The sequence below is a fragment of the Aulonocara sp. 'chitande type north' Nkhata Bay genome, linkage group LG20, assembly GCF_057382095.1.
Source record: "Aulonocara sp. 'chitande type north' Nkhata Bay isolate Kocher_YH1m ecotype deep benthic linkage group LG20, A_spYH_male_GT1.1, whole genome shotgun sequence".
NCBI classification, from domain to species: Eukaryota; Metazoa; Chordata; class Actinopteri; order Cichliformes; family Cichlidae; genus Aulonocara; species Aulonocara sp. 'chitande type north' Nkhata Bay.
The window spans coordinates 11,484,032-11,508,905 of NC_141363.1; the positions used below are offsets into that span (position 1 = coordinate 11,484,032).

General features: G+C 44.1%; 1 protein-coding gene across 4 annotated transcripts in view; it reads right to left on the minus strand.

Annotated features, from left to right (window-relative positions):
• agrn (agrin) overlaps positions 1–24,874 on the minus strand; it is a 258,948-nt gene that overhangs the window by 43,672 nt on the left and 190,402 nt on the right. For all 4 annotated transcript variants that reach the window (XM_086278486.1, XM_086278488.1, XM_086278487.1 and 1 more), the window contains exons 9-17: positions 18,870–19,067; positions 18,186–18,386; positions 12,923–13,071; positions 11,752–11,857; positions 9,173–9,283; positions 8,444–8,608; positions 6,843–6,986; positions 4,008–4,132; positions 3,785–3,890 (exon numbers count right to left, since the gene is read on the minus strand). In XM_086278486.1, the coding sequence (XP_086134612.1) occupies positions 3,785–3,890; positions 4,008–4,132; positions 6,843–6,986; positions 8,444–8,608; positions 9,173–9,283; positions 11,752–11,857; positions 12,923–13,071; positions 18,186–18,386; positions 18,870–19,067 (1,305 nt within the window). The remainder of the gene's footprint in view (positions 1–3,784; positions 3,891–4,007; positions 4,133–6,842; positions 6,987–8,443; positions 8,609–9,172; positions 9,284–11,751; positions 11,858–12,922; positions 13,072–18,185; positions 18,387–18,869; positions 19,068–24,874) is intronic.

Genomic DNA, 24,874 nt, shown 5'->3' on the forward strand with positions numbered 1-24,874 from the left:
CCAACAGATGACACATCGCATTCGGGCATGTGCACTCCGCCTGCAGACGAGTTATGTTTCCCAAACCAGGTTAAACTACTCCAGTTGGTGTCAGCGCATTGTGTGGAGGGTATTTGTGCTTGTGTTTGTACACATATGGCATGCATTCGTGTGCACAATATGCATGTTTGTGTGTTGCTGTGCCAATGCCTATGAATTATATATCCATATTCAAACGCTGCCCTCCAGTAGCACAGCTTTAATCACCAACAGCCAGTGCCTCCGGTGATGAATGATTGATAGAAATGGGGCAGAAAAAAAAGAAAGAAAAAAAAGCCGGCTTTAACTCTGGCTTCAAAGAGCGCTGCTTGCAGAGAGCATGAGTATCCGTCAACGCCACCACAACACACTCGTGTCAATACACACACACACACACACACACACACACACACACACACACAGAGAGAGCAACAAAAACAACAACGGAAAAAGAATCCTTCCACGTGAGGGGAGCGAGAAGAGCCTCTCTGTAAAGAGCCCATCATTACCAATGCAAAAAGCTCTGGTGCAAAAGGACAAACTGTTGGCGATAAAAGAGAGATAAATGGGACAAAAACTCCTGCGGGAGATAAGTGAGTTGGCAGGGAGATGCTACGTAAGCGAACACTTCAGATTTAGCCGTGGCGATCAGTCACGGCAATATTGTCATTATTTCTTCGCTCCTTGCCGTCCCACGAGCACAGATGTGTGTTAGCGAGAAGGTGAAATGAAGAGGAGATTAAAAAATAAAAAGCTATACCGTAGACATGCGCCTCATTAGGATTCGCCTAACATTATGTGTAGGACTTAATTACACCGCTATAATCGCTTAGTTGATCGGCAATTATTCACAGAGGTGTGAAATGTGATACCTACTGAGACGGCAGAAAGCCCGGGAGACGCACAGATTGCTTAAAGCTCGGAAGATATTTGTAATAGAGAGATTTGGAGTGCATAGAGGAGCGATGCTATCACCAAGGAAGGTGGCATGCATCGCGTTTCCTCTTGGCTACACCTGTCAGTCTTGTGCCAAGCTTAGCGTCAAGCGGATTGGTCCCTGGAAAGGGCCTAATGTGTGTTTGGGTGTGTGGGCATCTCCAGAAGCAAGCTCAGCGACATGGGATAAAGCAAGAGAGGAGCGCTCGTTGGGAGAAAGCAGAGAAGGACTGACAGCACAGTCTGTTCAGCTGACGCTTCTCTTAATCACGTTTAACAGTCCATTTGCCTTTTTTTGCTTTATTTCCTCCCAGTCGAGCACTGGACAGTAATGTCACAGAGTAGAGAGCAAAATAAATCATAGTCATCTCGGCTTGCTTCAGCTGTGTACTTATTGTTGACAGGTGATTATTAAGATTGTTTGTGGAGTCAGCCACCCTCAGTGAGGAGGAGGAGGGATTCGGAAAGCGCAAACTGGAGGAGAAAGACAAGGAAGCCACAGAGGCAAGGAGCGGAAATGATAGGGAAAAAGAGCCTGACAGAGAAAGGGTTTAAATCAGATGGAAAATACAGGTTAACAAATCAGCAGCAGGGAAACATGGCATGGCAAACTGAACGAGGGAGTGAATAATGGCACAAAAAAAATCGCAGGACATGGAGGAGAAGGCAACAGAACCCTGACTAGCAAGCAGGCAGAGGGCTGCCTGTGCCATATGCTGGCCTTCGTTGCCAATTTGCTACAAACTTACAGGTAATAACACCATATGGGAGAGGCAGGTCATTGCCAACATGGTGGCCATTTCCTCCCGCTGCCAGAATTTGTTCACCGGTACAAATGCCCTCCCTCCGGTGCTCGGTACAGTGTTTTATGCATATTTTTTTGAGGATTCTTCTCTTATCGCTTCATCTTTTGCTGAGACCTAGCAAAGAAGCCGGCAATACTCCTCCCCATACTCTGCGGCTGCTTGGAGGAGACTTCAGAGAGAGCCGGGTAACATCACAGCTCTCTGTCACAGGCAGAAAGATTTGAGGAGCTTTTTCTGCAGGCTTGTAATTTCTTTCCTCAGCCTGCCCATTAGCGGCAGACTGCACAGCAGCAGCAGAAGCAGCAGTCACGCTCCCTTGTATAATAAAAAGTTGCAACAGATCAATGATGTTAAAAAAGATCAATATTCACTCATTTATAGCAGAGCCCTTGGCACTGCTCTCCTGTCAAACCACGGAGCAGCTCGGCGAGCATTGGCATGCCACGGCGCTGTGGCCCGGCGTCTGGAAGCGCTGCGTGTAAACAGTGGGAGGGAGGGCGGGCTTGGCTCTGGCGTGGTGAGGGGTGGAGGCAGAGCAAATGCTAATTCGCACCCAGCCACACGTGAAATTAGCTCGAGATCTAACTCCCGAGCCGACAGCAGCGCCAGAACAGCAACCCGCGGTGCGACCGCATCCGGGTGAAGAAATTAAAAGATCCTCCGCGGCTGCTGGTGGGGCCCGAGCGCTCGCCTGTCTCTTCATCGTCCCCGTAGAGATAGAGAGAGAGTCCACTGCGAGGCGTCTTCGTGCCTTCTGTGTATGCAGAAATGCTAGGTGAGGGATTACACACAACCCACATCTCTATTGCCAGGCAACAGAGGAATGTGAGACCAGACTGGATTTTGGCTCCATTTGCTGGTAACCCACGGCACTGAATTTGTAATTACCAGATGTTCAGGGACTTATCAAAGCCTTGTCAATTCCTTACTGAGCATACTCCTTTTTTTCTTTTCTTTTTTTTTAAATCCGACTACCTGAAACTACAAATCAACATACACTATATCAACATCCTTTCCTGTCTGGAATACTGCCATTTCAGTCTGAAGGGGATCACTCAGGGAAGAGGGGTAAAAGGGACGCGTGTCTCTGCATGAGGTCATTTGATCCACTAAATGATGAGGTGAATGAACATTTTTCTACCTGAAAATGTAAGACACCTGGCAGTGGCTCGCGGCCACAGCTCCACAGCTGGCGTAGAGCTTCCTCCTGCTCTTGCCGGCGGCGTCTCTAGAATTCTGCTGTGACGCAAGCTGGCAGTCGGCGAGACCACTTCACTGTACATGAAAGCTGTGGCCTTGGCAAGGGTCCCAGTGCCTATTACACCGATCCAAGCAATGTCCATCAGCATGTGGGCTGGGATGGAGGGGAGGGGGGACAAGAGCTGTACCTTTTCCTGAGTACACATGTACTCTACATGTGCAATCATACTTCAGCAGCATCGTGTTCCTGGCAGCATCAAGCTGCGAAGGGATTGATGTATTCCCCAACAGGGGGTTTGAAGATGAAGCCAAATCCCAACAAAGGGACTGGAAAGCAAAGAGGAAGTGTCATTGCTATCTGGTGAGTTTGCAACGCACAGACTCCAGTCAAACTTGTTTTTCTTTTCAAAATAAATAAATAAATCTCCATCTTAATTCTGAGATCCCTGTAGTGTGGCACATGCTTTCATTCTCACCAGGCAGTTTAAAACCAGGAGGAGAGACAGGCTTGTTCGATATACAGAAGTGCTATTGAACATGATGCATGTAAGATGCTTTTATTATATACTCTTCAGCACTTGAATTACCTTAATAAGAAATAAGCACAGCTGCTCGAGTGTGTGCAGAAACATTTATTTTAAGATAAATGTGCTCTCACAGTGCTCTGACCTTACTTTCTGAATCAGAGTGATGGATAGGAGGAGAAACAGCAGGAGGGGGTTAATTTGAGGCCCTCGGCACTGCTCATTATCTTTTGATCAGGGACTGACAACAGTTGGCCATCCGTGTGTCTCGTTATGCATGGAGGTTTCTACGAGGCTCACCTGTGCACTGTCCAAAGTGCTGCACTGTGATGTCCTTGTCCTGTCTACAGGCTATGGTCCTCAGCTGGCACTGGTCGGCATAGGTCACCCCATCTGAGCCGCACACCTGCTCCACAGTGACAGAGATGGAGCGAAGGGAGAACACGTTAACTCCCTACAGGCAACTACAAGAATGTGTTTCCATTCAAACAACTTATTTCTTTAGACAGTTTGAAAGACACACCTTGGTTTTGTTTTTCAAATCGCAGTCAGGTGAGGGGCACTCACAGTGGGCCTGGCCATTCACCTTAATGCAAGTGGCTCCATAGTTACATTGTAACTCTTCACAGGAAGTTGGGGCTTCAGGACCTGTGGGAGAAACAAGTTTACACTGCTATACGTTCTGTACGCACTATATGGACAAAGGTACTGGGTCATCTATGCATCCTGTTAGAGCACCACTCTCGAATTCAGTGAGCTCTTCATTCTTTCATCAATGACTGTGAATGCAGGCTGCATGGTTAGGTGCTTGATTTAAAAAGTCTGTGGCAATGGGACTGAAAACACCTGAATTTAAAGATTAAGAGGTGTGGCCCAACACTTTTGTTCAAATAGAGTACTTTATATACAGCAATGGAGACTGTGAAATCAGACTATAGCTGGCAACATTTCTGCCACGTTTTGTTGTTTCGTAGTGATTTCCTCCTTTATTCTGTAATCCTTGTTCTTTCCTGTGAGTGTTATTTCAACACGTTCTCACTCCCAAAGAGTAATATATATAGTAATACACTAGGTGACAAATCGTCAACATACTACACTTCCGGGCACCCAACACGTTCGTAAATGATGAGATCGGAGAAACGATTAAACTTGAGAACTGTTTGGAATCAATCTACATGTGTTCGTTCAATTTACTTAAAACGCTTTGGAAAACACTATTTAACGTCACTAAAGTGCTGGTACAGGTTAGTTAGTGTTAGGGCTGGAATACATGGCTTGAACGTGTATTACCGCAGGACCGCCATTCTGCTGGATTTCACCCATAACCCGGCGCGTAACATAAGAACGCGGAAGGTCACCTTTCGCGTTCCTCAGGAACGCTGCGGAACGTGACAAATCATCGGGATGTTACGCCTCGGGAGTGAGATTGGGCTGGTTATTTCCATTATTCATGTTGGCCTTCCCTTGCTTTTTTTGTGTATTACTGCCCTTTCATTCCTGGTTCTTTGTTCCTAGTATAGGTCCAATCATGTTTGTCCATCTAATATGCTTTCAAGACTCCAACCTTTACTTTCTGTCAGCTGGTTTTGCTGATGCTTAAGGTTTTGAATTTTTGATCCTGGTCTCCTGTGTTTGGCTCTTTGAAAACATTACAATTTCCTGTGTATCAAAATGTCAACCTTTCTGTAGGTACCAAAAGTTCGGCCAGTTAAACACCCATTAAAGAATAAAATACAGTTGAACACAATAGTTAAGAACTGAAATAACCAAAACATGTAAAGAAAAAGTCTTTAAAAGCAACGTAAAAGATGATACTGCATACAGCAGTCACTCTGTCTCTCTTGAGTGTTAACAGTGACGTGGGAACAGACTATAAGCTGCTGGTTTAGAGTACAGGGATAGCAGTTCTGATATATATGCTGGGATCAGGTCCTGAGGGGATTTCAAAGTATAACAACAAACTGTGTTATAAGCCGTCTAGCTATAAAACTTTAACCCCAAACAGCAAATAACAATTCATCTGCACTGCTGACAACATTCATACTATACTTGTGCTATTGTGCCACAGTTTTAACCTCCTAAGACCCGAACTCTTTCATGGCATGCATTTTTTATTTCTCTTTGATATTTGGGCTGATTGGGACCTGATGAATGTAAAAACAAAGAATTACCAGATTTTTTTTTTACTTGATTTTTGTTTCTGAGAAAAATGAGAGCCACATATGAGGACATTCGCTTTAAATTTGGATAGAACAGTGTCAGTATAATGTCCTCATAATTGGATATCAGGGCCCTGAAGAGCAAAATTTAGTATTTTGGTCTAGACAACCCATAATTTGATGTCTACATATGTGGATGCCAGGTCCTAGGAGGTTAAAACACCACTTGTCGCACTCGGGGTGATTTTATAGTGTGGAAAGGGTGAGCTGAAAGACTTCATCCTGTATTCAGCATCTTTACACCAACCGTATAACAGTGATAATAGAATTCCCAAATTCTCTGAGTTTCAATTATTCATGGCATGCACAGCAATTTTCCAAAACTGCTGCACAAAAAAAAGTTGATCTTCTGAGGGGCCCAAAGGTGAGCACTCAAGATCTCTCCTCAGTTCTCCCCTAAAGACTGTTTGAAGCCTTGAAGCTGTCGCAGCAGGATCTGCTGCAGGGAGTCCACCATCCACCCACCTGGATGTGAGTGTGGGGTCTTTGCATTGTTTCATCACAGAGGCTTAGAGCACCCCACCCTTTAGCTCCTGCTTTTATGTGCTGCACCCTCCTAGTACTCGTCCTTTTTATCTGGCAGGGTGTGTGGCGAAGAGCCCCACCACTGTGCTGGGACTGCTGGCTTCATTAAGCATTTGACTTCCAGTCGATATCTGATGGTGCATCTTAATCAAGGAGCTGCAGGCCCCCACAGCAGGAACTAACCTTTCCTTCAACCGGCTTTGTGGCTTGTACAATCACCAGGGCTGTTTTTATTATTAATCAAAAGTAATCAATAGTCCTTAAACAGAGGTATAAACCCACACATTCAAAGAACAATGAATCATCACAACTGTGTAGAGAAAATAAAATATCAATGGGAAATGTGTCATCCACATGCCATTTGTACACTTGAGTATTTTCCTAATCACTATTGATCAGCTCTCTTGCAGCCACTTCCTTCTTTGCCAGTAAAGCTGATGGATGCAAAGAGCCGATGAAGAAAGAAATGGCTGCTTCCAGGCTGATCCACAAATCAGATAAGTGACAAAAACCACTTTGGAATGATAGAGAGAAGCTGGAACCAAGGAGAGAAATGTGTGTGTGTTTGGTTTCTGAATGCCCCACACACTGGCCTTGATGCTCTTTCTTATTACCTTTGTCGCAGCCATTCATGCCCATCTTGCTCCCATCTGGACACACGTTGCACTTCATGCCCTTCACTCCCGTCTTGCAAGAGCACAGACCCGACATCTGCTCACAATCATCCCGGACTGAGCCCGTAGCGTCGCAGTTGCATGCTGCCGTGGAAAGGTGGAAAAAAAATGAGAGAGATTGATGAGGGGGGAAAAAGGCCAGTCAATTAGCGACGACGGCAGGAAGAGAGATAGGAATAGCTCGGTTTATAGTCTGTACAAACTGTGCTTGAAGCAACCTTAGCCTCTGTAGCGTTGTGCTTGAGAGACATCTTTGTCTTAAGTATCAAGGGTTGGTAATAGTTCAACCAGCCCTAGGGGCCACAGGAGGAGGACAAGAAGGAGGGGAATGAGTACGTAAGAGAAACTCAGGAAAACAACGCCGGGGAAGGACATCAAGTCCATTATGTTCCGGGAATCAATGATGTGTGTTGTTTTCCACTCCTATCCTGCTGAACGTGGTATTGGCGTGTGGTGTGCTGTCTGCTTGCTTTGGGTAAACCTTGTTAAGGTCAGGCCACGGGTGAGGCACCTGCAGGCTTCCTGCTGTTGACTGAAAATGCTCTGTGACTTGGGGAGCTATGTCCTATGATACCTCAGCGGCAGGATACGAGCTAGTCACCATATTGCATTACACCAAGACAAACAAGGGGTCCCGACCCTGTTCTTTACTCGAATACAAATGAGAATGGTTCATTCAGTACAGCCTTGACAGGTCTAAAGGACAAAGTAAGACATCTTTCCACAAAAACTCTCATCAAATAGTTAAGCTCTATAAATATATGGAGCTTAACTAGAAGAGAATCTAATTTGACTGACTATATTTTATGGATATTCATTTTATAAACTTCTGTTCTAAAAAGGGTAGCTCGGAGGCACTGCTATTAATTCAGTGAGAAATGTATTGTCAAACTATGGCTCTTATCTTGAGAAATATGACTCTCACTTATGTAGAGTGGATTCCAGCCATGCAGATTTGGATTTATTTGGCAAAGACTTTAGTTTTACAGACTCAGAGGTTTTGGGTTTCTTCCCAGAAAACATTGGGGGGAATAACTAACATTGTTTATACTCTGGAAAAAAAAATTGTTCAGTAACTATAAAAGTAAAGTAGATCAGAAGAAAAGTGCACACAGAAATATTGATGGTGTATCTAGAGCAGGCGGTGTGAATCATACAAGTCAGTCAGGACTTTGCAAACTATGAAAGTTGGAGATGTCTGCGGAGATGCTGGAGATGAAAGTTCCAGATCCTGACAAGTTGCTGACAAGACCCACTGACAAGACCCACTGGAGATCAAAGCTGAGGCCCACGAACTAAACCGACTTTGACATCTCTGATCTAGACTAACTATTTCACTATTTCAGGATTTCTGAAAACCAAATAAAACCTCTCTGCGTGTTAACACTTTGATGTGCATGGATTTTTTTTTCGGTGTGTGTGTGCACAGACCATTTGTGGAGAGGAAATGTAAGGATTGAAAAGTAACATACATAAAATGAACGTCATCGAAATAAAACACATTTGCACAGCTGATCAGATACAAAGAAGGAATTCCTCACGAGTGCAGCCGCTCATGTTCTCTGTCACGATGCCGCGGAAATTCCAGAAGCCCGGCTCACAGCGGTCACACTTCTGCCCTCCGACACCCGGCTTACAGGAGCACTGCCCGGTGGTTGGATCGCACGTCCCCTTGTAGGAGCCGTAGATATTACACTGACAGGTAGCTGAGGGGAAAAGAGCAACAAGGAATTTCACTTTTCTACAGCAAACTTACACTGCTGCTGTTTATAGATCCCTGTAGCTTATAAGAGTTGGATAATGCTTACTGTGATGGATACTCTGTATTAGAGATTTATGCTAGGCTCAAATGTCAGCTAAACCCTATTCCGCAAATAAAAAGGCGGATAAAGCGCGCTGAGGTGATTTTCCTTTTTTCTAAATCTCTGCGTATTCTTATTTCTCCGTCTGCATTTTCTCCATCCATGCTGTATCCCCTGGCTTACAGCTCGATGCAAGCCTTTTCTCTTCCATCTGCGCGCTATCATTTGTCAGGATCATCAGATGAAGAGATTTTTCTGTTGATACAGCGCAGAATTATCATAATTATTCCTTGGATTAAGATGAAACGTTTTCGGCTCTGCAACTTTGCTACTGTAATTGCAGTCAAGGACAACGAGGCCCATATGCTGCAAACAGCCTGATACTATCTACTTTTTTTTTCCTCCTTTTTTTTTTAAAAAACTCGTGACACACTGACGGGTCAAAGTGGGACACAGAATAGGACTCACCGGGACATCCTGCCTGCCCAACTCCTAAGGCGGCCGTCACATTGTCTGAGCAGCAGCCGTACACTGACACGCTGCAGTGCTCGGATACCGTCGGGTCCGGCAGAGATACGGCTGAAATCACAGATGAGGTAGGGAAGGAAAGGGAGGGGAGATGGAAGATGGAACAGGGAGAGAAAGAGGAACACCAGCATTTGAGTGATTACTGTAGGGTTTGTTGATGGTGGTGGAGGAGGGGAATTAAACAACACAATCTCTGAACAACATGTAACTTTTTTGCCAACAATGAGATTGGCTTGAGGGGCAGAGGTGGAGAGCCTGGCAGTCGGCTTCAAGATAACAATTCTATTTGCTACTTTCTCCACAATGACTCAAAATCAGGGGGAAAATGATGCTATTACCTCCAGTGAAAACAAACAATGGCATTTCTGGTGAATGTGCAGAAGCTGACATTTACCACCTACTAGAAGGCATGTTCTCTTCATTTGTTCTTGTCTAATATTACGAAATTGCACCGCTGCCCTACAACCTTCAAAAAAAGAAAAGAAGAAGAAGCAGAAGAAAAAAAAAAAAAAAAGGCCTGCTGCATAATGCGAAGGAATTTGCCAAGCAGTTTCTGCCTGCGCACACTGTGTGGAGAGCTCCTTTGTCTAAGGATGCACAAGACGCCAAAATAGTGTGACAGCACTGAATACAGAGCCACATTCAGCAAAATAAAAACAAATGCGTTCCTCAAACCTGGCGCTTCTCCAGAAATTGGAAGAGAACAACAAAACAGTCAGTGGGAGGAAAATAGGATTTGTTTAATGGCCGGAGCAAAAGCATCATTGTTCACATTTTTTCATACTTTGGAGTGAAAAGTAAAGTTGTAGATAGAAACGGGAAAACCCTTGGTTTTCTGTGTGTCTCTCTATTGCCCTCCCCATCGCCTCTTTTAGTGTTGCTCATTTGGAGTTTGGAGGCTGGAGATACAGGGGCCATAAATCACACTGTTACTGGTGTGGATATGAGCCTCAGCCTAATGGTGATGACTCGGCGCGCTCTTTTTCCAGTGCTTTCCCACTCCAGAGATGGGCTTTGGACACAGTTCATTTAACTTGCCACTTTTCAGTGCTCCATTCGGCTATCTGTACTGAGCCTATTAGGACAAGGAGAACTTTTAATTTCATATGTTCTTCCACCCTTCAAGGGTTTTTCTCCATTGTCCGGCACAATGCACCTCACTGTGACAAGCAATATTACCCTCACATTTTCAAGGTCCACTGCTGCGCCTTCTCCGCTTCGCTGATTGTTGCTGGTCTTTTATATTCCTGCAAGGGCACATCTGCACATGTGTCTAGTAAACCAATAAAAATTTCAGTGGATTATATTGAAATCCCTGACCCTGATTTGAGTTTGCAGGTGGCAAAAAAAAATAAATACTATTTTAAATGCTACAAGAGGCAAACTTTACAAATGTGCATGCAGCAGACGGCTGTGTTGACACTGTATGCAAAGTAGGTAGCTTTTCAAACTGAGAACCTCTGAAATACAAGGTTGCTTTCATGCTCCGCTACTGAGAGCTGGCATGTTTTGATAAAGTTTATGGAGCTGAGGTCAAATGAAGTTTCTCCTTACATAGCTAATGCAGAGGGCAGTGAAATTCCCCAAGATCTGAGTCCCCCCCCCCCATTAGCCAATAGGAGATGAGAACCCAGAGGCCTTGTACCCATAGAGGACTCTTCAAAAAAGGATTGATTATCCATGGATGGTAGAGAAGCGTGACAGTCAGTGCCCAAGGAGGCCAGCTTAGGAAGGAGAAGAATCTGCAGAGATGTGTGTGAAAACACTGGCAGCTCCTTCATTCTCACTCTCTTCAAACTCTCTCCATCCTCCTCTCTTTCAGACCCAAGGGGAATCAAACAGACTGGAATGATCACACAAAATCCCTTAAGTGCCTTTTGCTCTGCTCCCTGGCCTGTGCTAGCAAAAAGCTCTTCATTTAACATAGCCACAGAGAGGAAGATGGTTAACCTTTGCTGCTCTGCCACTGATCTCACAGCGTTTGTGGCTGATAAATGTCATTCATCACATGCAAAGAGAGGGAGTTTATATTAAAGGAAGAGGGGAAAGTGGTGTCCTGAGGGCTAAGAAGCAAGCTCCGGAGCACAGGTTTATTGCTTTAAATTCTCTGAATATCTGGACAGAAAAGTGAGCCTTTATTACTATCTGTTAGTTCACACTTGGGCCCGAGAGGAAGATTTTTAACTCTGCTCACGAGCCGGCCCACGTGGACTAGCCACTTCCCAGAAAAGCTGGAAAGCTCAAAGTGTGCTGAGTCAACCTTCCCTGAGCAAATTACACAAACCCACACATCAAATTTAACACTGACCTCCCATCATTTCACTTGCTTATGGCTAACCAGGTCACACTGAAGAGAGACACAAGCAGTGCTGTCAGAATTACACTCAAACTAGAGACAATTACAACCCCATCGATGGATGGAATGAGTGGAGAAATGGGATGTCAGCGACAATGAGACTTGATGAGGGTGCTCTTGTGCACTGCAATGACATCGACTCTGAGTGGCGTAATGTACCGACCTGCACAGGGTCCCTGATTTTGAATCAACAAGTGCTCTCGTTTCTCACATCTGGCCTTCTTCAGCTCGCACTCGTTGCTGTAGTTTTTCCCATCGGAACCACAAACCTGCAAAAAGAAAGACACAAAGCAGAGTCTGAAGCAGCGTCTAGCTTAACCCCTCAGCTCTTTTTGCTCTACCTCGCTTCAGTTATTACCAGGCCGCGTGTTTTTACCGAGGCGTGCCCTGTATTTAAAGTAAAAGCGCATTCACCTAGACGCTGAACTAAAGAGCCATTAAGTGGTTAGTTCGGTTGCTTTCAATAATACTTCACGGCCTTTGTCAGGTGGCGTTTTTACTCAGTTGTAATGGACGTGGTTTAATCAGGTGTCATCAGTTTCACCACACTTAAGACCATGCGGTGACACCTGAGCCACATCCGTGACAACAAAGCAAGCTGCTGCTGCTCATGACGGTAAGATGACCTCGTGGGAAAAGAGGATATTTTTTTTGCTCCTGCTTATTAGACAGGTCTGTTTCTGTCGTCACTGGAGCTTTCTCCTCGTGTCACGTGGTGTTCAGTCAGGTAAGCCATAAATACAGTGTTTCTTTCCCCTGTTATGCAGACTATGTCAACCTATATGTTCCACTGACGGACGCAACATAAACACCATCTCCAGCCTTATGCCTCGCCTTTCTGATGCTTAATTGTGGATGTCACAAAACTTTCTTCTGCCCAGTTACTCAGTTTCTGGGATCCTTTTTGAGTTTTGCGTTGGCTTACAAATTACCGAGGTTGTACAGTCATGCTGTCTCCGAATAAGAAATGCTGCGAAAAGATTTTCCATCTGAAGCTGACCTTGAAAAAGTCCCCCGTGCCTTCATCCACGCCCCCATGTTTTACAATTTTGTCAAATTTACAAGAAAATAAGAAAGAAAGTGGCCCCTGACGGATTTTGTAACAAGCGAGGTTATTCGGCAAATTCAGAAGACATCTAGATTTCTTTTTATGCTAAACAGACAAAAATTCAGGAATAATTTTCCATGTCATTTTATAGGAGATTGGAGTTTGTCCGATGAAAATGTCAAAAGCAGATGTGTGCGATTTATGTTTTTGCATTTTGCTTTGAAGGGACTGGAAGATTTAACCACATTAGCAGCTAATGGCAAATGATTTTTGAAGGCTGTCTTACCAGGCTGTGAGGCACACTCGTGCAGCTGTATTCACAAAGGCATCGGTCGCTTTCGTCTTCTGCGTCTTCGTACCACGTGCCTCCAAATACGAGACAGCGGTCCTGTTCACAGCTCTCCTGACCCGATCCAGACCCGCCCGAGCCGCAGTCTGCATAAAAAAAGACACACAATATCATTAACAAACATATGCACACACATCACAATCTATACATCTAGCGGGCATCATAGTTTTATTTGTCTTGAAGTTAAAACTACATTTAAACACTGTGGGCGCCGTAAAGTTAAGATAATTTACATTTCCCCTCATGATGGCGAGAGGCAACCAAAGGCGCTGCTGGTAGTACAAGATAATGACGGTGTCTAGCGAGGGCCACCGATTGACTAAATAAATTAGACATCTCTGCACCACCAGTGAGGCATCCTTTCATTTCAATTACATCAGAAACAAAAAAAGGGGGAGGGAATTATTAACTCCGGCCTCCAAGTGTGCGGAGAGAATTGGTGGCGAGGCCTGCTTTATGGGTGTCTGCTTCCCGATATGAGAATGCAACTAATTGCAAAGTGTTCTGTAAAATCTAATTATCTCCCAAGACTTTAAAGAAAGTTGTCCCGGCAACTCTTTAACTGCGACCCTGAAATGGCTTTTTGCTTGTTTTAAAAATGCACGTCTGTGTATCGCAGTAGGAGGAACAGCTAAGGCTGGCTTAATGTTTATAGGGAACGAGGCAGAGCAAGGACAAATAAAAACCCAATTAGGGGCCAGGATGTACAGCTCTACAAAATGATTTAAAAAGAAGCACCAGAAAGGGGGGGGGGGGGGTATTTGACAAGTGGGTTGATTTGAGGAAGACAAATTTGGGGAAGGGAGGGGGGGATTGCAAAGTGCAGGCAAAAAAAAATGGGAGGATCTGGCTTTTGAAGTTGCAAATTTTACCTACAGTGGAACTCCAGAGGGAGATTAGGTAAACGTGTGTGAAAGCGGGGGAAAGAAAGTATGCAGCATGAAAGCCGGAAAGAATGTCAGACAGAGCGAGGCACCCTGGGGGCTGGCAGAAAGTTCATTTAAAACAAATTTGTTATTCAAAAAAGGACTACAGTTCAACTAAAAGCTCCCAGCGCAGGCAGAAGACTCAAAGCGCATTAGGTAATCGAGGTCTTTCTTTCCCTTCTCGTCTACTTTTAGGGCTCGTTCGGCTCAGTGTATTGATGCACTGCCTCTAATGGTTAAATCAATGTCATAGTGTAATGGAAGTATCACTTAGCATAAACTGTCTCCCAAAGTAGATTATGGAGCAGGTCACAGTGCACGGTGCGGGGAGGGGCCAATGAAGCCCCGGCTGTTCTTCGATATGGGTCATCAGCTGTGGTGCTGGGAGAGATCTGAGTGGTCGATACGGCGGCGGAGACGTCGCTTTACTATCTGTGCCTTCAACAGAGGAGTTGGAGCTTTGTGAAGAGTGCCCCCCCCCCCCCACCCCTCCCCGAGAAAAACCCCCCAAAAAACTAGGAACCATCAGTGCTTATTAAAGCATCGCTCTGTCTCCATTTTAAAGCCCCAACCCTAATCCGTTTACTTGAATTTGCCATTGTTGCAACTTATTGATTTCGAACCACAGTCCGAGTTAAACATAACATTTTGTGACACAGCTAATGCGCTGCGTAATGGCTTTCAGCTGCCAGTGACATTATCGCAGGTACTCGGCGTCAGATGGCATCTGAAAGTGAGAAGAAGAGATCAGAAACAGAAAGGGAGCTCAGCAGCCTGTGGTCGGCTTCCTGTATCTGTTTACTGTTTGCCAGCTCAGCACGACGCAGTAAAAAGGAAATGCCGGAGTAGCCGATTCATATTCCACTCAGGTCCCTTCACACAGACAAGATAAATATATAAAAAGAGGTAAGACACTAGAATGGAATAAATAAAAGTGAAAGGCGAGGGGAGGGGGTCCTAATTAGCTGTTGTTCTTTGATGTGCCCGTCACCCACGCTGCCTATGAACCTTTCAATTAATATGTCCCCAGCCAAGATGGCTGTATCAGCTATTCTCTCCGTACTGCCCATCCGTTTCTTTTTACTCAGTCTTGTTAGAAGAAGCCTGAGTCTATTTAGCCAGGGGAGCTCCATTAAGAAGCCAGAATTGAGCGGCGGAGAGAAGAAAGGAAATTAATTGCATAAGAATAATGTCCAAAAAAGACTGAGAGGCTTTGACAGTAGAAATAATAGAGGAAGTGAAGAGGAAGACGGTATTGTCTTGAACTGTGTGCTACTGAAAGTAGAGGGAAGAGGAGAAAACATGAGAACCTGGGTAAATTATAGATGACGGAGGGGAGGGGGCTGTAGATGTTCAGCAAACCAGATTTGTTGTGTCAACATCAATGATCCAGGAGACATCTGATATTTCTATGATACCTCTGATATCATGACCTGACTGAATGTCAACATCTATGACATTAAAGAAATTCTCCCTCTTTGAAAATGACAACGGTTTTGCTCCCTCTATCAGTACCACCTTCTTTGACTGATGTGACAGCACGTTAGCCTAAATAAAGTTCCTGTAGGACGGAGAAGCATCACAGCCAGTGGGAGGATGGGGTGTTTTTAGATGGCAGGAGGAGAAAAGAAGTTTTGTTGCCTCAACGGAAGGTTAGAAGCCCCCATGATGAATGGACCGTGAAGGAAAAATGCGCTGATCACACTCCGGGAAGCTCTCGTGCCACCCAGCCACTCACTTGCCTGTTTTTTCATGCCCTTTCCTGTCTTTTGGAGCTTGATCACATCCGTGCCGTGTGAGGAGCGACGAGGGTGAGGATCCAGCATCGCCGTGTGATCCTGCTCTCATAATCTTGTTTATTAAATGTCTATTCAATTAAAAAAGGGGGCTCGGGCCTCCGTAGGTGATGCACTGCTCTCAGTTACCACTTTGTCAGTGTCGAGAAAAGGAGCTGAGGCCAGGCCTACCCGAGTGTGAAATTAAACAGGTGATAAATTTCCCTGTATGGCCAACAGTGGGAACACTGTCATTTTTCATTACTGCTAAATAAAAAGGCAGGAGAAAACAACTTCCATTTTTATGCCGTGCGCTCCCCTCCTCCCAACAAGACTAATGAGGATGGTTTTTAAGTCAGGTCTACGTAAGCAAATAAATCAACACATTCACTTCCTCTCTGGGCTTATCTTAGATTTGAAGTATGGAGTGGGGAGTTGCGCATACTGGTGATGTAGAGCCCTGCCGCTGTCTACAATAGAGCCAGAAAAAAAAACAGAATTACATTTTGTGACAAGGGTGCTGTATAACACAGCATGTGCTCTTAATTTTGCCAAATCTACCACTGATACTGTACATGTAGGCAAGGGTGAATCCATCAGCAGCAAATCCTGTTTAAGACAGGCAGGAGGAGAGAAGTAGAACAACTTTCTGCAAATTGGTTTTGACTGTTTTACAGGCTTCCTGTGGAGGGTCCGGGTCAGATTTGAGGGGGCCGAAAGAAGGGGGGGGGGGGGGGGGGGGACAGAACCGTCTGCTGCCCCTGGGGTGAAATTTATTGATTTCCGCCGAGCCCTTCTCCACCCCTGTCTGTGAAAGCCTTGGCGCCCCTTTTGTCAAGAAGGACAATTTTGATGGAGAGGAGTGCAAAATGGAAAGAGATGTGAGTGGGTGGGACAGCAGGGTGCGATGTGGAGAGCAAAAAGAAAAAAGAAAGGGGAAAAAAAGAAAAGATTCTATTGTGTAAGCCTGACAGTTCTCTCTGAATCAAAATGAGCAAGCGATGGGAAAAAGGAGAATGCTGAGAGACAGTATGGTAGAGAGAATAAAATATAAAAACAAAGCCATCAGCCACTGCAAGCAGAGCAATGCCCTTGGGATGCAGATGAGAGTACTTTTTGCCTGATACAACCAACAGACAATGAGGAGTGTGTAGCTGCGTGTGTGCGTGGTGACAGTAAGTCTGCACGTCTGCATCGAGGGCATACAGTTTCACATTTCTTCATGCTCCACATACAAAAAAAGTCACTTATCTCAGTCAATGAAATGATGTTAAATCGGCCACAAGAAACTTTGATGGTGCGATTCGCCTCGCAGGCCTGGGGCCAAATACGGCAGACAATGGTAGTGGGGGGGTTAGGGAGGAAAAAGAAAAAAGACCCCTGGCTGTAGCAATCAAAATGGAAGTGGATTCCCCCTCATCTCTATTTGCCCTGTCCTCCATCTACCCCCTCCTTTCTTCTCTCCAGCCATCCCTCCTGCCGGCAGGTGTAATCTGCTCCCCTTCACACCTTGTCAGTAGATGACTATGTTCACTGTGATGGCCAACTAGCCACGAGGGAACAGCAGCATTGCCACTGTCTGCATTTAAAACCAGAGGCTGGCATTTTGCTCCCTCCAGAGTTGTCCCCAAGAAGGGGATGAGCGAGGGACTGTGATATCCCGCCTCAGTCTGTCAGCGCTGATCAAGATATGATCTGCACGGTGAATTAGAGTTCATTTATTCAGAATGCGAAGCGATGACAAAGCTACAGGCATGGAAATGAGGGATACTCACATTAAGTGCCATCGGTCACGCATTTAAAAGCCTAATTGAATAGAAGAGCTAGATAAAATGTGTACCCTAGCTGTCACAACACAAACAAACACAACCTAGCCCCCCTCCTAATAAAAGCCGAGCATAATAATTCGTGCTATTACAGCTCGTGCTGCGAATTCAGGTAAAAGTACATGCAGTAATCACCAGCCTACAATTCACAGATCATCTTTTTAGCAGACATAATATTCTCAGGCTCTAATATACTTCAGTCATCTATACTCAGCCCTTACCTCATTTTTAGCTACCTCTAATGCATGGAGCATTTAGCTTGGGATCCCATCTACAAGTTCCAAATATCAAATGAAAAACTGTCTGCAATTAATTAGTTTCAGTTTATTGAGGCATCAAGGAGCAATGGGGGGGAAGCGGTGAGATCAATAAACAAAAACCAGCTGCAGCTCATACGTTGCACAGCACGCTCGCGAACAAAGTCAGCCAGACAAGCAGCCAATGAAAACACTGCGTTGAAAACGTACAGCTGACCTGAGCTTAATCACCCAGAAGTCATTTCTGGATTTCTAACAGGTTTTGTTTACAGAAACACACCGCGGCTGTCGCCTCATGTTTTTTGCAGTGTTAAGCCGACGCAGACGTCGCAGCTACGAATCCACAAACGACTAAATACGGCACCGCAGGTCGCTTGATAAAGATAATTACACCGTTTCAAAGTCCATTTTCCTACCTTCGTCGCAGCTGCCGAGCCTCGCCACGTCAATTCTCGTCATCTGCGTGCAGGAATGTCTGCGAAGTTCACACTCATTGTCGTAGGTGGTGCCATCACTTCCACACACTGGGGAGTAGGGCTCGCCTGAGCACGGCGGGCACTCACACCTATTCTGGACGCACCGGGCACCCATGGCACAAACAGTGTTGCCACATGTTTCTGTATTAAACACACAGCAGAGGGGCAGGCCACAGCATGACTGGTGAGTTATTTTGATGGATATGATCCACATGGACATTCAAAGTCATCTCTGGAATATATTTTTAAACAGGATTTCTCTTTTCCTTTTTCTATTTGTCATGCACGCTGCTTCCCCTCGTAATATATTCCACTTTAAAACATATACAGCACATGCTGCTGGAGCAATTTCCCATCTGAGAATTCAGTTTGACAAGTTTGCTTGTATTTGAAGTGCCTGCAGTTTTATGAGCTTCCTGATGGGCACTATTTTTACATGTCATTTCCATATTTAACTCAGAGCCAGAGGAAAGAAATGAATCTTTTACATATGAACATTGCACACTTTTTCCCTAGCCTAATATCAAATCACCAGTTTGTGCTAAGATCGCTGATGTGTCCTTCATATTTATACTAATAATGACACACTGAAGATGACATACTGTAAATGTACGCATTACTTACTGCACTCTCCTTGGCCGACCACTCGGAGGTCCATCTGTTGTTTGCAGGCCCGCACATGCAGCTCACACTCGCTGTTGTAGGTGGTACCATCGCTGCCGCACACAGGCTGGTGGGACTTGACACACTCTGACGGACACACACACTGCTTGCTCTGGGCATCGCAGATTGCCCCAAAAGAGCAGTTGGCACAGGCCTCATCTAGATGGGGACAAGCAGGCAAACAAATGGTTAAGTGTGTCTGTGCATGTGTGCTTCCTGTGGGATTACATAACCTTGGCGCCGAGGTCTGATTCTAAGAGAAACGGTGAATTTAGAGGATATTAAGTTTCTTTTACACTGCTCGTATTAATGTATGGTAGACTTAAAATGGATTCTCTTATGTTATCATTATGCAAATGCAGTGCAGTGCAGTGCTTTTCAGCTCATCTTACTTTCTGATGATGCTTGAAACATCACTTAAGTGAATATAAAGTTGCGAGGGAATGAGTTTCTGGCTACTACAGATTCTTAAAGTAGTGTTGGTTTGTCATTTGGTCTTTCAGCCACAACATTAAAACTACTGACAAGTCAAGTGAATAACACTGATTATCACATTAGGATATAATGTTCTGCTTGGAAACACTGGGTCCTGTCATTCATCTATATGTTACTTTGATATCACACGGGGTCATATGATTGTTGGGTTTTTCTCTGTATGCGTTGCTGTAGGGTCTACCTTACAATATAAAGCACCTTGAGGTGACTGGTGTTGTGATTTGGCGCTGTATAAATACAGCTGAATTGAATTACTTTGACGCACCCATTATCATTAATTTTGAAAATGTTGGAGACCAAACTGGTGAGGTGCTAAGCAAAGAAACCAAAACTGTGCCAATACTGGAAAAAGTTCAAACTTACAGTACAAATATTTTACTTTACAAGCTCAGTATATGGAGTGAAGATTTGGAAAATTCAATCTTACTAGAGGATGGAAAATCAGAGTACTGAGATCCCACTTAATTACACACCACAGAACTGGATGCTTCAGCCCTAAGTCTTTGTGGCATAGATTCAAAAAGATGCTGGAAACGTTCCTCAGAGATTTTGGTCCATACAGACATGATGGCATCGCACATAGACTGCAGCTTTGTCAGCTACACATCCGTGATGAAAATCTCCAATCCCACCACGATCAAAGGATGGCCAATCCATCTAAGTACAGTGAACTTGTGTTCAAGGAACCAGTTTGAGGTGATTCGATCTTTGTGACATGGTGGGTTATCCTGCTGGAAGCAGCCATCAGAAGTTGGGTACACTATGGTCCCAAATGGTTGGACAAGGTCTGCAACAATACTCAGGTAGGCTGCGGTGTTTAAATCATGCTCAGTTGCTATTAAAGGGCTCAAAGTGTGCAACAGAAGTATTACACCACCATCAGCAACCTGAACCATTAATACAAGGCAGGGTGGAGCTGTGATTTTATGTCGTTTACGCTAAATTGTGACCCAAACTGCTGAATGTTACACCAGAAACTAAGCCTGATCAGACCAGCTAATGTTTTTCCAATTTTCCATTGCCCAGTAGAGGTGAGCACATTGTAGCCTCGGTCTTGACGAGGCATTTCTGACCAGAAAACCTTCATTCAAATGATGTTTTGTCCCTAGAGATGACTGTGTGGAAAAATCAATTTCTGAAATGCCCACAGTAGCCCGTCTGCCACTAAAAAACACGCCACCTTCAAAGTCCGTTTGAACTTCAGCAAGATGTCTTGAACACGTCTACACGCCTAATTGGAGTTGCTCCCGTGTGATTGGCTAATTAGATATTTGTGTTAACAAGCAGTTGAACAGGTTTGCCTAATAAAGTGGCTGGAGAGTTATGTTACTCCTGACACATTGCATTGTTATATAAATAGACAAGGCACCAACGTCTAAAGGAACACTAAAACAGTTTGGGTAGAGTGACACATGAAAAGAATATTTTAAAAGAAATTCCACTAAAATCAAAACTCTTTCTTCTTGGTGAGTGTTTAGATGGACACGGTAACAATGGAAATGAACAAAAGTGGAAAAATAACTCTGTTTTTTAAATGGATAAAAAAAGAACATTTGTATTCTATATGTCTCATAATAAAAAATGTCTCATTTGTTGCATTTTTCTCATGCAAAATTATGCTAAGAACTAAGCATGAGAATCAAGGCAAACATTATTTACTATTCAGAGCTACAGGAAATAACCTGTTTTCCCATTTTTCCTGGGAAAACAAGGAATTTGTATAAAGCTTTATTAGTGTACATGAGGTACATTCACATGATATTAAAGAATACAGAAAGCCGCACACATGCCATTTAAAGTTTACTGCATGTCAGAGGTAAAAACTATGCCATGAAATAAAAAAAACTTCCCAGACAGAGCCCTACCACAGCACAAATCCATGGAGGGGGATTTTAGAAAAGATGCTAAAGTGCATGAAGTTCCCAGGAGCACAGTGGGTTCCATCACTAAAGAAATTTCAAGCCAACCAAAACCAGTCTTTCTGGAACTGAAACTAAATAGCTGAACACAATGAGCTTTGAAAATTGTCACCAAAAATAGATGAAGCTACCAGAAGGTCAACCGCACTCAGTCAATCAGGACTTTATGAGAGTGGTCAGAAACTGAAGCTAGTCCTGAGTAAAATCCACAAGAGGGCCATGCTAGAGTTTGCCAAATTACACTTAAATCATTCTGAAAGCATGAAGGAAACAATTCTCTGCTCTGATGAGACAAGAATTGAACTCCTTGGCCGGAATAGCAATTGTTGTAAGTAGTGAAAGCCAGGTACTGGATGGGAGTAGCCAGCACCATTTTTTGGGAAGCCTTCTCAGCAGCGGATGCTGAAAAGAACTAGCCTCAACTGAGTGTGACAAATCACGCTTTCCCTTAAGATTGTAAGGCTAATTATATATGGCCCAAAATATGCTGTTTTTCCACCGCTTTTCAGTCAGAATCAAGCTGAGAACATCTGTATTCTCTCGCCAGATGCTACCAGAAAAAAAGCAAAGAGAGCTTTTGAAATCCTTGATTTTAGTATGAGGATTTATCTAGCTCATCTGTTGACTGATTGGCTGAGACAACGTTTCCCTCAAAAGAAACAGCAGGGCAGGCTCAGGGTGCTGACTGAGCCCTCATGGGGACATGAAAGAAAAATGAGAAGGCAAATCCAAGTCCTCATACACAGAAAAGGCTAGTAGTATAGACACCTTTTCCTCTGACACCAATTACACTGGGAGGATTGCATTAGCACAGCTCACTATCACATTCAATTAGGGGCAGGCTAATACCCACCGCTGATTTAGCACTAATTGAGAGAGGCAAGGCTGGCTGCTGGAACCCTCCACATTATTAATCTGTTTATTACTCTTTTAGAGCCATTCATTTCCTTCATCTCTCCATCTAATGTGGGCATCCGCTGCTTTCTTGATTAACAGCTATCCACTTAGAAGTGGATATGGCAAGAAACGTGGCACTTTATGTACAGTACATGGCCTGTGGGAGCCTGTAGGCGCAAACGTTTCATTCTGTGGAGGTGGAATGATCAGTTCTATGAAGATATGCTTAAATTAAACTGCACGAGCAGGACATTCAGGGCAACTGTCTATGCTAAATTCATGTGTGCTTTTGCTCTGGGGCTATTTTTCACAGTGTGGCCTTCTGTCTTGAGTTTGAGTTTGGGGACATCTGAGTGCCTTGGCACCCGATGACATTTTTCTATAATCATATTTTAGGCTCCAAGTTTGTTGCAACAGTTTTTGGATTGCTCTGACCTTTTCCAACATGTCACATTTTTTTTTGCAGAAGGACCTTTACACTATTTTGCTGTTGAAGACCTGACCAGCACAGACCCGTTCAATACTCTTGCTATCATCTCGGTCACACACAGCAATCCAGACCTCAGCGTCGGTGGCTGACCTCACTGATGCATTTTCTTTATAGGATGGGAGCAAATTCCTGCAGATTCCACAATCTTGCAGAAGATTACCACACCATACTTTCACAATGGGGTGTCACATAAGAGTGGAGTATTGAGGTACCATTATTGCTTTTGTCAGTATTTAATGGCTAAGAGTACTTAACAATTATTTTCATTGCTCTTGAGGAAAAAAAAGAATCTCCCCTGCACAGCTTTTCTATGACAAAAAAGAAATAAACATAAAACATAGTAAAAGTGTACTGCTGTGGTCGTGGATCCTCTGTGGCTGAGACAGCTATAAATCAGGAAGTGGAAGTGGTGAGTGTTGTCCTTTATCAGGCCCTGTGTCCTGATAGTAGCCTCGCTTCTTTATCAGCTCCTGCCCCTCGCACCTGGCTCTCTGCACTGCCTGATCCTCCAGACAACATGCATCACAGACAGAAGAGGAGGGGAGCCTCAGTTCAAAGCCGGGAAAAGAGAGGAGATTGTTGCCATTACTGATAATGTTAGGATGTGTACTTTTTGTCATGTCTGATCTCTGAATCAGTCGTCTTCAAGTCTGTCATCACCATTTCTGGGTTTCAGTGGTTTCTGAAGGCAACCTCGCAACCATTAAAAGTTCAAAATTTAAGGTAAAAAGTCTGGCTGGCCATTATGAAACACAGACATGACAATAAAGAATGGGAGATATTACAACAGGGGATCTTTCATCTCATGCAAATGCTTTTCAGGCGCAAGAACCTAGAGAAATATAGAGTATGACACACTGTCCAAGATCAAAGTAAGATATTTTAAAGCCTTTTTGTGTGAGTTCTGATAAAAAACCTGACACAAATATTCACTAAATAGCTTAAGAGTCAGCTAAAATTAGTTCTGCCTTTACAGCAGAATGATTCAGGCCAATAAAGGCTCAAAGATGGCACCATTCTCTGGTCCAAAAACAGCTGCCAGCTGTGAGTATGGAGATCGGCTGATCATTAGATATGCTTAATAACATTTGGGCAACCATTTAGGCAGCACTGGCACCCAGATCACGGGAGTTAGAATGTTCGCCATTCAGAGCAAGTCTGCCATGAGTCTGGCAATAAGGTGTGCTTAATCTAGACTCTGGCTGGGGTATACAAGTTTGGCATATGTGAAATCTACAGTATGTTTCTAAACTGTCTGAAGGTGCTCTCTAAAATGGTAATACTGGCATGGCAGGGAGCAAGGTCCAGGTCAAGCTGAACATGGTTGCATGGCCTAACAAGTGAGCTACGGTGGTACCCACACAAACTGTTCCTGAGCCTGGGCAGTGATTTCCATGTCTGTTTTTGATACAGTGCCACCTGAAGGCCTGAAGATTGTGGGGTTCACATGTTGAATTTCCTCCTTGTCCCTTGCACAAAGAGTTCTCCGGATTATCAGAAACATCAGATTTAATATACCCTAGACCACAGGTGTCAAACTCCAGGCCTCAAGGGCCAGTGTCCTGCAGGTTTTAGATGTGTCCTTGATCCAACACATATAAATGGCTAAATTACCCCCTCAACATGTCTTGAAGTTCTCCAGAGGCCTGGTAATGAACTGGAGGCCTGGAGTTCAACAGCCCTGCCCTAGACTTGGAGATATACAATGTTACATTGACAAATGTTATTTTGAAGTTTGTATATGTCATTTTTTCCGGACTGGTGAGCCTGTAACCACCTTTTATTTTTGAGAAACTCTCTAAGATGCTCTTTTTGTACCCAGTCATGTTACAGACATATTGCCAGTTAACCTAATCCTTTGTAAAATGTATCTCTAGCCGTTTCTTTTTAGTACCACTTAGTTTTTCCAACCCTTTGCTGCCCATATACAAATCATCTTGAGACCTGCAGCCGCCATCAAATTCAAAATGAGCAAATATTTCTCATGAAATAGTAAAATGGAGCATTTTAAACATTGTTTTCTATGTTCTACTGTGAATAAATCATTGGTTTATGAGATTTGCAAATCATTGCATTCAGTTTGTATTAACGTTTTAATAACATGGGATCCAAACTTTTTTGGAATCAGGGTTTCATAATATCCTCACGCATGTCTTTAACTATCA